At 36.7% G+C, this 14368-nt stretch overlaps 1 protein-coding gene across 1 annotated transcript in view; it reads right to left on the reverse strand.

Annotated features, from left to right (window-relative positions):
* LOC124135852 (fibropellin-1-like) overlaps nucleotides 1–3865 on the reverse strand; it is a 60808-nt gene extending 56943 nt beyond the window's left edge. Inside the window, exon 1 of the mRNA XM_046501474.2 lies at nucleotides 3361–3865. Within this exon, the coding sequence (XP_046357430.2) occupies nucleotides 3361–3453 (93 nt within the window). The 5' untranslated portion in view covers nucleotides 3454–3865. The remainder of the gene's footprint in view (nucleotides 1–3360) is intronic.
* Nucleotides 3866–14368: the final 10503 nt, after the last annotated feature.

The following is a 14368-nucleotide window of genomic DNA, read 5'->3' on the forward strand; positions in this document are numbered from 1 at the left end:
TAATTACAGTGGTGATAATGACCGTTTGGTTTCATGACATCGGAATTAAGAGGGATTAAATGTGCATTCCCGTAATGGTTAAAACCGAATCATTAACACATACAATCAACTCTCTTCATACAATCAACTCTCTTATTCTGTTTATGAAAACATACCAAAACTGCAGACCTGCATTCAAGTGTATAGCATTTATCAGAATGCAATAAGACATGTGGAAATGGTTTTGTTGTTTATATTTACATACACCTTCTGATTTTCAATTTCTTTGTAAGCAAATATGACTAGCTAAATACCAATGTAAGCATTTGAAACGTCTAACCACAGCCATGTGACAAAATAAATATACTTTCGTGTGAAGACATTCTTTTGGTCGTATGTACTCTTCGTCCAATGTAGACAATGTCCCAACTCCTGTCAGATGTTATATCACCGGTTCTTAGACCCCATCAACGTCAACATACACAGCACGATGGAATAGTTCTCATGCATGTGAACCGGTGCTGCCAAACGCATAAGCCTATTTTAAACTAAATCAAAAATTTTGTCTTAACATTTCATAGCTCTAATTCCCAAGGGATCAGAACTGTACCTGTTATCCAAATTCCTAAGTGAAATCGCATATGTGTGTGCTTCATCGATTACGTAAGTGCATCGCTTACCGAGAACCAAAGTCCTCACTTAGAATAAATAATGGTGGTTACCCTTCTATTTGGCATCAAACATGCTGCCAACGTCTCGTGATTATGAGAAGGGTTTGCATATGCCCTGTGTGTATTGTTTGATGAACAAACACGATTCCAAAAAGATAAATAACGTTTGTTGATAGTCATCAGATAATACAAATTATAAGTGGACACGTGAAATGGCATTGTCTTTGACAGTGACCATGTGAGATAGAACTTGATTGATTAAAATCCAAATTATACACGCGTTATATGAAGATAAGGTGTAATTTGCATTATGGTTGTGGGAAGTATGTTATATTTCAATTTCTATTTTGATTTGTCAATATGCAAACCGCCAGACAGTGTGCTTTTCATATTGCACCATAAACACATGAGGAAGAATATAAATATCTCAAGAAAGGATATTGACAATGGAAATAACTTGTTTACTTTCATATTGAATTATACAAAAATGATTGAAATGAAACGATTTCCAAAACAAATTATTTAAAATTATTTTTAAATAAAAGCGACAAAACCCTTTACATATTCATAACAAATCTCTGCTAGAAGCAGAGTCGATTGTAGGTTTATTGTAATGAATTGTATGTTGTGAATCACTGTCAAATAGTGAGGATGGCAGCCTTTCTGGTCCAGGGCCCACTTGCACAAAGCGATCTTAGTGCTAAGATGATCTTAACTCCCATACTTTAACATAGGCTTACAATAGTCTTAGCGCTAAGATCGTTTTGTGCAAGTGGGCCCAGGTGTGCAAACTCAACAGATGCCAGATGTAGATTATATTGAGGCATTTTCATCGATCCAATGACAAAAAAGATCGTATTTGCAGCAAGGTTATGTTACACGTGGAATAATATTAGAATTGTTCGTATCTGTATTTAAATCAATTTAAGTTTTCACGGATGCGTGTGGATGATTTGCCATTAGAAGAGGGTCATAGCACGGGGAGAGGATAGCGACCCTTAAATAGAATTTGATTGTGGCTGTGCCTTTATTAGAAACTACATCGCTTACACATATGTAATGCTCACGCCACTTGTCTAACCGCAAGTTAAATTAGGACAAAGCAATTTCTTTTGCATTATCTGTCCATAGTTAAGAATATGAAGCATGTTTACAACACGTCTTTGCCAAGTCGTGCTGTATAATCTGACATATGGGGAGGCGGATGTGTGGCGTGGACATGATAAAGCATTAGTATATGCGTCAAGGTATCGAAGATGAATGAAATTATTAGAATTAGGATATATTCTGCTATATTTATTGACGTGCTTGTGGCTTGTGACATGTTTTGTTCTTACTAAATGACGACATGTATTTAATGATGTGAGAAATTCCGAGTTGTCATAATGCCTCCGGTAGACGGAAAATCACAACTTCTGAATAGATTCTATCTACATCAGGCGATGACGAGTATTTGGTTAGGCAATTGCTTTGAGAGGGTTTTTTTTACCAAATGAGATATAATAAAAATGAAATTTAAACGGTCGGGTAAAAGAAAGTATACACCCACGTTTGATGATGGCTACAATTGAATATCAATGAGCCACCATATTATCAATGAGTATCTGACAATATGCGTGGCCATGGCGAAAATGAGGGTCGCACTTTCACATTACATAGCAATGAGCGAAGTGAAACAGGTACTTTCAAGTGAATAGTTTCGTTTGTCCGGCAGTTTACAAAGTTATAAATTATTAGGTAAACACTTAGAAGCTAATAAGAAATGACAGCCTTCTTGTCATTTACACCATTACCTTGTACACGTCCATAGTTGCAAATCTTGTATATACGAGTATTTGCGGAATATCAGTGATGGGCACGTAATATACTCGTCATGGGTTTAGATAACAATAAAAGCTTTTGGGATAAACTTTTCAAATAGTGATGACAATTATCTCATATATTTAGTTTTCCTTTCTGTTTCACAATATTCACCGATGCCCACAGTTTATGTAAACTTTAAGAAATCCCACATTCCTCATTCAAAATGCATCTATGGCAAAGGCACATCGTCAACGCCCAAGATCAAGAAAGTTCAATTTAAAAAACAACATCGTATCTTCACCCAGAGTAGAGTGTATGTATTATGTCCATGAACATCATACCATGCTGTTATGTTTTAACAGTGCCATTTAAAAAGACGTAAAACATTTTGCACCAGGTTCTCGCTGACCCATCGTTTAGACCTTGCATCTCCTACAACACACCTAGGAGGAAGTGTTTAGGGACTGATACAATAACAAGGATGGACAGCATATGCTAGGGCTCCCTGGTCATGTCTAACAGACCTGTGTGAAAGTTGAGTAACCCACAACAACGCTGAATGGTTCAAAATCAAGTCTGTTATATAGTGCTCTTGTAACATCAAGCTGTTAAAATTCAGTCGGTTTATCTTGACGATCCTGCTCTTCGAATACATGGGTACAGGGCATCTTTTTTTCCAAGTGAGTCAAGACAAATATTCCCTTACCTTTTCTTAATATAAAGTGGCCATACATATTTAGGACAATGGAATACCAAGACCAACGTAGCATATTAAGGCAATTATGCTATCATTTTACATATAAATTCAAATCGACACATATCTGTGAACATACCCATGTTCAGAATTCAGAATTAGAATATCACAAAATAGGTGGGCGATATGAACATAATAAAATGAGATTCTTACCTCTATGACTGTCAACAGTAAAATCAAAAGACACCAATATTTAGTCTCCATTGTGTTGCTTCTAGAAGAGTTCTTCCGAAAATGTTTTATCATGTTTCAGCTACGTACACCTCTGCCTTGAAGTGTTTTGGTATTATGAAATATTATTATGAACTTCACACAGAGTTCAAAACCTCCAAAGGTTCATACAATCCCGAAACAGTCTCAAATGGTCAGCAGTCTAAGTCCAAGGTATATCTGCTCAAAACCCGTTTTCACGCAACTCCAGCATCCGTATCATAATTCACAAAGACTTAGCAGCTCTCCCAGCTGTAAACCCTCCTTCTTCTCAAGAAGGTTTGTAACTTTCACTTGCTTGTCAAAATCCTTCTATACTAGAAGAGACCTCAGCTCCTAATGAATCAACACTCCCTTTCTTGGCTGCTGTTAAACGCCGGCCAACCTCTAGCATCGACCGCACAGAGGCCTGTAACAGTTTCTTTTGCCCAGGTAATCCCGCTCTCAGGCTGTGCAAAGCTTTAAATAACGGCACACGTTGGAGAGTATCTCAAACAAGTGCAGACGTGACAGTGCGGAGTTTCGATGCTCGAGCAGACGACACTCAAAATGACGTCTGCTACGCCCTGAGAAATTTGCTTTTGGCGGGACAGTCCACGTGGGCCAGAAACCACTTCAAAAAAGTTCAGGAGATGACTGTGGATTCGCGGAAGACCTGATAAAGCTTTGATTGAAATCGTGTCTTGATGAAGGTAGCTTTCAATCTAATCATGATGTTTGGATTAGAGAACTAACTTGTTCGAGCCTTATTGAAACCTGGGCTGGACTGTTTAGATCGTTGCGACATTCATTGGGCCAGATTTCCCACACCTTTGGAGAATTGCGAAATGATGTTGGTTATAGGAAGAGCTTGTGAAACGTTACGTTGAAATACTTCAATTGAGGTGATGCAATTTAATTGCAAAAATTTACAGATTAGGGTTTTCCCAAATTAGTACACCCTACCCAATTAGGGTAATTTCGAAAATTCGACAATTGATGATGTCATTTCACATAACTCCTTTACTTTCTTATATTCAAATCCAGGTATGTGTGAATCACGATTCCAAGTTATTTAGGTTTGTGTGTGTGTTTGTAAGAATGTTTGTTTCTAATTAGTGGGGATGTGTCTTGCTTAAATTTGTCCCAGTCTAGCCTTAAACACAGCAGGTGTTCACGATAAAGACATACAGCACTAAATTTACTTTGAAAAAGGCCATAGTTACAATGGAAATCCATTGTATTGTACTGTATTATGTCAATTAAATAATTAATACTTGGTCGAACAAATATAACGTAATCTGCAATGAGTTTCCATAAAAATACACGATTTCATATGTATATTTAATTTATGTGTTTTTTTAAGCGAGAAATGTTTTTACATTGCGTCAAATTTTATGTTCATACATTTACAAAATGAGGGGGTGTGGGTGTTTAAGTTGATTAAGCGTTCGCTCTTCACGCCAATGTCCTGGCTCGATCTCCCACTATGTGATTCCCATTCGTGTGTGCTGCGCCGTGATATGGTTTGAATAATACCTAGAGCGGTGAAAACCCAACTCACCCACAACACAAATAAAGACAGACATTAGGGACAAATTTTGTTTTATCTTCAATGATTCACCACACAAAGGGACAGTATTTCGCAAATTAATGCATGCTAGGAAATAAACTTGTAATCCGAGGTTTGAATCAATATGAATTTAAAAAAGCAGCAAAACGCTTTTCCATATACATTCATCTCCCCAAAAGCGACTGTACAATTTCGACCATATCATGAGCATGTGTTTATGAATCCATATCAAATAGTGATGTTACCAGATGTTCGCGAAAAGATGAACGTATCCTGCCCCACCGGTGGCATCTTTTGCAAACACATGCAAAGCCAAGTCAATTGTTCACCTTAAAAACACGGGAACATATAGTACAAGGCAAAATAGGGAATTGCATTGGACATCATTCTTGTCACGGATAAGTCAAAATTGGAAGTGTATTCCATATGTCCACCATGAAACCTTTTGAAAGCTTTACTGAGGCTTGAATGTGATGTTCATTCTCCTGGGGGATTTGACGAGAGGTGATGTAGGTTCGCTTGTTGGGGCGTGAAAAAACTTCTGAGCAAGAGTCGTATGACGCTCTTTGAAATCTGAGAAGAAAGAGCATGCTCGATTGTATCTCAGAAGTTGTATACACCAAGAGCTGGAGCTGCAGGAACATTGCTCGACATAAAGGGAACGTCATCCCTCTTGACATACAGTCTTGCTGCGCTTGTTTTTTTAAACTCTGAATCTCTATGTATCGATCTAAATATGAAACAGATGAGGCGGTCTCACTGGTCTCCTAAATTTCTAGTTCAGGTGGGTAAATCAGTGGAAGGGAATTGGCTATTTGATTGCTATTGAACGCTATCAGATCATCGATATACCTGAAGCTTAGCTTAAGTTGAACGTCTTGGCCAAATTATGTTCTTTTGACTTTGCCAATCCGAGCAGAAATTCCGATTCATATGGATTATGAAAGCGATCCACAAGAAGGGGACAAAAATTGGTGTCCATGGGGATGCCTACTTCTTGTCTACATGTCTTACCTCTAAATTGTACATAGATGTTATCAATGAGGAGGTCCAGCATTTCACATATTGTTTTCTCAGTAAACTTCAGATGGTATTTGGTTTCATTTTTGACAAAATGTCCTTCTGAAGATAGATGTGTAACTGTTTCTATGGTCACCACGTTTTGTAGCAAAAGACCCAAAGAACTGAGTTTTTCCTTGAGTTGTGTGGGATAGTGGTGTACAAAGTTGAAAAGTCACATGTTTTGACAGAATTGAAGTTTTTGAGAATTCACATGGTATTAATTCCACTTGTCTCAAATGCTTTCTGGGAATATACGGAGAGTACTTCCTTGATAGAAATAGGTTGATGCTTAATCTTCGAGACAGGGATTTGGTGGTACATTTGCTTGACCCAGTAATATATCTGTCTTTGTACGGATGTTCATGGAGCTTTGGAATCCAGTATTACGCAGGTCATGAAACAGAAGAGCTTTCAAGATACTATGACATATATGACAGAGGTGTGTAAATATGGTAATCGTTTAATATGTATGTAAAAGTCAGCCCTCATATTCAATTGAAAAACTATAACAAAGCCTAATGTTTTCATTCTATGATTTTTCTCGAGTTTCTACAGAATTTATAACAACTTTTTTACGTTCTGGCAACATGTACGAACCTGATACTCACACATGTATGGGAATATCCGGTCCAGTTTCCTGTGGCATATAGTGTTTTCTTGTTGACGTTTTCCTGTATTATTCAAGTTCATGTCGCGTGTAGATTCTTGTGGATACTTGCTTCTCTCATCATAAAACACTTCTCTCACATTCTCCATTGCATGCATATCTTGTGTTGGGATATAGATGAATGTTTTAAGCTGTCTGTGAACGTCCACTGATTATACTGGGATACGGAAATCGCATATACTGAGTACCTGAAGGAAACTACTAGGTTATGCATTTCAACGTATGTTCCAAAATATAAGTCTAAATCAACCAGTATGACGTAATGAATGAATAATGATATTTATATACTGCAGGAATAGCAGCGAGGGTCCAAGGCAGTGCATCGTTTAGTGATTCAGGACTCAAGTTCAAATTATACTTGAGCCTTATCAATAACTCAGCTAATAATTAGTTATGTAATATGATCTCTATGTCTCTATATCAGTAGTGGGCACTTCATCTCCCCGGAAGACGTTTAATTGGTAACTACGCTGTAAAAACATTCAATTCTTTCGACGCATTTTGATATGTTTGTTTCCAAAATTTGTTTGGAATTGTTTACAAGGAAAACGTTTGAAATTATCAAAGAATAATGATACAATATTCAGATAATCAAGTACATTTAATGTTTAATTGTGTTTGGGGTGGACCATATTATAAAATACGAATATGTGATTGATCACTTAAACATTAAATGGTATCACACATCGATCGACATTTCTCTTCTGACTTACGCCTGATTTCATTGCACTGTGATTAAATTTCCCCGAAGACTAACAGTGTCAGTAACCCGGAAGAAAAACCGTTGTGAGGCATCGGACTGTTTCCAAAATAGATTCATTAACTAATTATTGACAACGATATTCATGGCATGTTTATTTCACGATTAGCCCTGATCACTTCGCCACGGTTTCATTATGCCGCAGGTCAAGTAAATGTTGTACAATATAGATAGTTTTAATTCATATATTTGGCAATATGAATGAATTCAAACGTTCCCATATGGGTACGTTTGAGAAAAATGGTTTTCTTTCGGAAGTGACGCTCAATCTAAGTTAATGACAGACAGACAATGACAGATTAACTTATAATTATTCATATCTCCTTCAAATCTATTATATTATTTTACATATAAACTACATTGTATATTGCTTTGCTATCTGCTGCAATACTGAATGTTAACGGTCGTATCTTGCAGAAGTTGAGGTCCGAACAAAAAGTGGAAACTGTATTTGTCTAACGTGACACAACGACTTATGGCTATGTTTGAGTAGTTCGCCCGGAATATGCTTATCACTGCATTGTGCAAGCGAGACCTTCTCAACAACAGCAATGCATTAGATTTTATTTGACACAACGACGTATTCCCTCGCAACAATGTAGTAAACACCAGACAAGGTTACAAAACATTGTCAGTTCCACGCGATCATCGGAATGTGGCAATAATATAGATAGTGCATGTTGTGTACCAAGTCTATTCAAGGATATGTACAATATTGAGTGGGTACGGTGGCATGTTATATCATCGACTCCCCTAGCGTATGTACATGCTTGGCTGGTGATCAATCGGTTCAATGACAAAGTCACCGAGGCTGTCTGTGTTGTCTGTCTGGTTGCGATCATGATAGTAACAAAGGACGCGTGAAACAAAGATTAACACCATTGCACAAGTACACTTTGAAACTAATTTAAGAGTGAGTGAGTCGATGTTAGCTCCTGGACCGCCATTTTCAAGGAGTAACCGGATCTATTTTGTATGTTTTCAAATGTAATTCCTCTATTAGTTAAATAATATGTATGGGTGTTTCTATTGTACTATATGTTGTTATGATCGTTTTGAGTAAGTAGTTACCCATCCGCAAACGTGGAAGCATATGGATTATTCACTTGAGTTTTTAATGCAAGGTGCCCACTCACTTTTCCCTTTCCTCTAGCCATAGACTAGTCTTGTAGTTCATTATGTTGGAACATAATCTGATATTGAACTTACTTTATACGAATAATGCACATACAGTAGCATGAAATATTAGCATGTCTTATTAGTGATATCACTTATAGTGTAGATACCACGGGTTTCTGAAAATCGATATAGTGCACAGAAGTACTAATTCTTGATTTATTTCTTGGCTATACTTGTTACTTTTCCATTTCCGTTGTTGTACTCGGCCGCTTAGGGTCACACTGGACTGTACGCGTTTTTGCCAAAGTTGTCCCACTGTTGTCATGAGGCTACACATGTAGCGCGTGCACTAGGTTAATCAGTGGAATAAACCTTTAGCGAAAGCATTTTATTTTCATGTCGACTGATTCATATAACTGGAAGTATATAAATTTATTCTTACTTGAATATATTATCATAAGTTGTATTTACAAAAATGTTTCAGAACAGGTAGGGAAAAGTCACACATTTAATTGGACAGTGCGCATGTTTATGTGCATGAAAACATTTTGGACAGTACAGCAAATTGTATGTAGCTTCATAAACTTTAAAAAAACAACATGTCAGATATGAGTTTCATGACACATTCTTATGAGATGAATGAACATTATGGAAAATGATACTCGTAAATGCAGAATTATAGAAATTGCAAACAATGTGGAGCCCAATAGTCCATTAAGGAGTCAACATGATTACAAGTCTTAACGGAACAAATCTGCCAAATATATGCCAGGCCTAACAACTGCATTATTCCAACAGAGATTAGAAAGTCACTAGCTGTTCAGCGTATGTCCGTATGCACAGATCTGAAAGTTATTTTAGCAGTATAAATAGATTAATTTGTGACTACAAGAGAAGTAGCGAATGGAATGATGTTCGATACAAGTCCTTATTTTCACTTGTACCATATGTTACCGTGTTTTTCAGTTAAACCAATAACTTTCGACGGGTGCCAATGGTGGGTCAGGATACGCCTCAGCATTCTCGCATCTATGTTCAAGTATTTACTGAGGTATCAACTTCATGCTTGGAAATGGTGCAAATCCGGTCATAGCATTCATGACAAGGGTGCTTGCGCTTACGGCAATATACGATGATCCAATGTTTCAAAGGTGTATTTCGTATGAAATAAACGCCAAAAGTTAGTTGATATCGGAAAGCATACGCAAATCCTGTCATTGCATGCATTTCCTAATGTATTTGCGTTAGTTTCAATTATGTAAAATCCGGCTTTTCGTCCCGTGATTATGTTAATTGCACTCAACTATAGAGTTTGTAATGGATGTGAATTTGATATAAATATTCTTTACTGATGCTAAGTTAGATGCGGTTACCTCAGTGATTAGTAACGCAAAGAGTCCAATATTTTTTAAGTGTCATTTCAGATGCTGTATTGTCACTTCTGAGATAAACACCAATGCATGTCGTAAGAGGCATCGGGTGTTGAGGCTCGCTGACTTGGTTGATGCATGTTATCGTATCCCAATTGCGTAGATCAATGCTCATAATGTCAATCACTTGATTGTCTGGTCAAGACTGGATTATTCACACACTGTCGTCATATAGCTTGAATATTGCTGAGTGTGTCGTTAAACAACAAACAAACATGTACCGAAACAAGCAGTTCAAGCTGCTGAGGGGTGATGAGGTAGCCTCGTGGTTAAAACCTTCGTTCGATACGTCGAAGATCCGGGTTCGATTCCCCAGATGGGTTATAATGTGTCAAGTCCATTTGTTGTGTCACCCACCGTGGTAATGCTGAATATTGCTAAAAACGGCGTAAAACTATGCTCACTCACCCATTTCATGTTACATCGGCTGATCTTGTTTCAGCGTGTTTCAAGTGTATGTTTCGAGCATTATTATGTTATCACGTTCACAATGCCCTACAATGGATCTATATTCGTACAACAGTTACAGGACTTAGAATGAGAAACTGGTTAAACCAATACCAGAACATATCTATTTATGATTGTACGGGAATAGAAATGTTGAACACTCTATGCCCAAACTGTAGAACCGGAAAAGATGAAGGTCATATTCAATAGTTAGTTAGCCATCGATAATTCTACAGCCGTCAAAGTAACATTTTGAATCACTGATGAAGAGAGACGTTTCCATGACTTAAAATGGATGTATTCATGTATTTAGAGACTTAATAGCTACTGAAACAAGGATAAGCACGTTGTATCATGTGATACAAAAGAAGAAAAAATAATATTTCTTTGAATTTGATGTATGTAGGAAGCATGACAATGTATGGTTGCATTGAATGGTCGTCTTTCGTGTCACACACTATTGGCACTTGCCACAACGCACACTCTTATCTTGAAGCATATTGTCTTGATGTTAAATATATGTCATCTCGGTGTTAAATATGTGTTATCACGATGTTACATATTTGTTATCTTGATGGTAAAGGTGTGTTATCACGATGTTAAATTAATTTGTGTTATCACGATGTTAAATTAATTTGTGTTATCACGATGTTAAATTAATTTGTGTTATCTCGATGTTTAATTAATTTGTGTTATCTCGATGTTAAGTATATGTTATCACGATACTAAATTACGTTATCTCGATGTTCAATATGTGTTATCACGATGATAAACATGTGTTTCAAAGGCATCTCATACAACGAGCCCTCTTTCTTTTGGGCCCCAAATACTCCGTTGTTTTGACGGAAATCTTGTGTATTTTTAAAGGATTTCACCTTTGCTATAAAATCCTAATCCGACTGAGAAAAACGTGCGCCATTTGGAAAATAAATGCTTATGAACGTACTTTTTTATCAATTATAAACACGTAAAACATCCTGTTGCGTTATGAAATCTCGGTGACAAAAAAAACCTCAAAAGTTTCAGTTTGATATGACTTTACTGCACAAGTTTGAACATTTGTGATAATGACATATCATTATGCGAAGCTATCCCGAACACACAAAAGATCGTTGTATGAGGCAATTTACGTTTTATCACCAGAACAAGTATGTCAGTTGTTTAAACAACGTGATAAAAAGTACAAAGAGGATATCAGTTGAACAAAGATATTTTGGACACTCGGAAGCAAATCGTATGCACTGAGCCAAAAGAGACAATAAACCATCACACACGGCATTCCAAAGGCCAAACAATCAATTGAGTCCAAGCGAAGAATTCCAACACCACACATAATATCATATTACTCATATGTGTACGTACCATTTAAGGCCAAGGTAACCACGCTTTGATATAACCTCAGATATCTGTAAACATGCCTTCTAGAGAGGGACTTCGTTTTGGTAGGACAGGCATATCCTGTGTGTATATGAATGCATTATGTAGAGATCTATTTAAGTCAACTATCTTAAGCATCACGGCGACCATTTTTCTGGAACCAAAGTACATGGCAATGAGTGGTCAAGACCTTCTGAAATGTGATCACTGTCATTAATGTCATTGCCAAGGTGAACACCGTGAGACCGTGTCAATAGCACATCGAAGTGACCACTTGGACAACACGATTCAGGAGACGCAAGCAATTCACAAACAATTAGGAGGTTTTGTCCAATCAATACTGGTTCGTGAGGTACTTGTTTTCGTATTTGTTGCTTGCTTTAACAGTGTTTCTTAAGAACTATACACACGTTGGCGATAAACTCCATAAAAAGAAAAGAATACAATTTGTAGATTCTTAGGGGAGGGATTGCAAATATAATTACTGAACAGGCAACGCAGCTCACTAATATAACAGTATAATTCTTTTTGTGGTAATGGATCAAAAGCATCTGATTGTGTCAGATGTTTTCATTCATTCCACATTGCTTGGCCTAGCATGCCTTGATTCAACTTGGAACATTTGCTTTCAGCAACAGATTTATTCTTACAGTTTGACCTAAACAGAAATAATGAGTTTTAATCATTATTATGAATTATTTCTTTGAAATCTTCAATACATTTTGTACTTTTTACTTTTTCTATATTTGTGTGTATTGTTTACATGCTGAAAAAGACATACGTTTTCAATATCATCACCTTTGTTTGGTGTTTCTGAAAATGGCTTCTGTGGTAATAACTGAACAATCATAATATAGGATTTATTGAAGATTGAAACAATGGCATGAACAATCGAGTTAATTTCAAAAGATGACTACGGGTATCATAATGGTTAATCTTAACAGAAGAGAACAGATATGCGAAAGTCCATTATTCTACCCACAACAACATATCTAGGGACCATATACAGATGCATTCTACTCTAATGCAAAAATATACAAGAACATAAGTGATATATATGTAGGAATGAATATTACGTACATTCCCATCTTTCTGTCAAAACCGAACACTGTTGATTATGCTTGATACTGACCACCAAGGTATGTCTTGTGTAATTATTATGTGTACACCTTGGCTTTCTTCCGTTACTTGATTTTTATATAGGGAGATATTAAATTAAGCGTTGTCTTGTTTTCCGATCTTAATTTGCAGTCGAAATAAATATATCTTTTAACCATAAAACAGAAGATGTTTGTTTTGTTATTGATGGGACCTATAAGAAGAGCTTGCATTATTAACAATTTAAAAAACTTAACCATGTTCGGTAATCTATAGCTAATCAAGGCAAAGTCAACGAAATATGCAAGTTTGCAAAAACATAAAAGGGATAGCTAACATTGGTTTTCCTATCGCCATTCACGATTCATGGCCAACTTGAATCGAAACTCAGACATTATCAATTCTAGCAGGAACATGTTCAGCGATCATGTTTGCATTTCTGTTATTCAAATACATGACCACATGCGGTCTACCTTGACCGTCTACGTGTGGTCAGTTTCAACAAATCAAATTCCATCCAATAAACAGCTTGTAAAGGTTGTTAGGTTTTGTTGAACAAGGATCAATGGAGTAAATGTTTATCAGGACAAACAAAGATTTTGATCGAAAAATTGATTTTGAAATTTTTAACATTGCTTTCAAACATTGCCGTCAAATGGCAGGAATATTGCTGAGTGCTGCGTTAAACAACAAACATACAAAAAAATTTAAATCGAAGACATTTGCTATTTGAAAATAATATATTCGGCATCCTTTATCATGCATGCCGTCCTATGAAACCACAGTATATCAATTAAATATAAAACGTCAACGCCAGAGAATAACCAGTCTCGCTTATCCAATGAAACAGATTCCATTGGCTGTAAAAGACAAAAATGGTGAAAATTAGAGTGTGGATCACTGAAAATCAGTGATGACACCTGGTGCTCAAGCGTTCATGTCTTGCTTCCTTCGGCTATTTTAACATTTTTTAATAATATTTTAATAAAAGCGACAGAATCTTTTCCATATTAATATGAAGTCATTTTACGATTCTGACTGTATTGTAAGCATGTGTTTATGAATCACTATCACCATCAAAAGGTGAGCGTATCCGGTCACAGATTTGGCGCCCGTCTCAAACACATCCAAAGGCAAGTTAAGTGTTCACCTGAACAAACACAGTCATGTGGCACAAGACAAAATAAGTGAATTGCATAGGATATGAAGTCAAATTTGGAAATGGCCTCCGCATGTTAATCATAAAACCTTTTAAAGCTGTACTGAGGCCTTGAATGTAGTAGCTTTGATCAAAACACTTCTGAGCAAAAGTCGAATGACGCTCTTTGAAAGCTTGGTAAAAAGAGCTTACTCGATGCCCAATGTGAATGTAGACACCAAGAGCAAATACAAAATGCAAGAAATTTCACCTTTTGTATTTACACGACTTGCACAATGTC

The sequence above is a fragment of the Haliotis rufescens genome, unplaced genomic scaffold (genome assembly GCF_023055435.1).
Source record: "Haliotis rufescens isolate VD_foot unplaced genomic scaffold, xgHalRufe1.0.p SCAF_4, whole genome shotgun sequence".
Taxonomy (NCBI): Eukaryota; Metazoa; Mollusca; class Gastropoda; order Lepetellida; family Haliotidae; genus Haliotis; species Haliotis rufescens.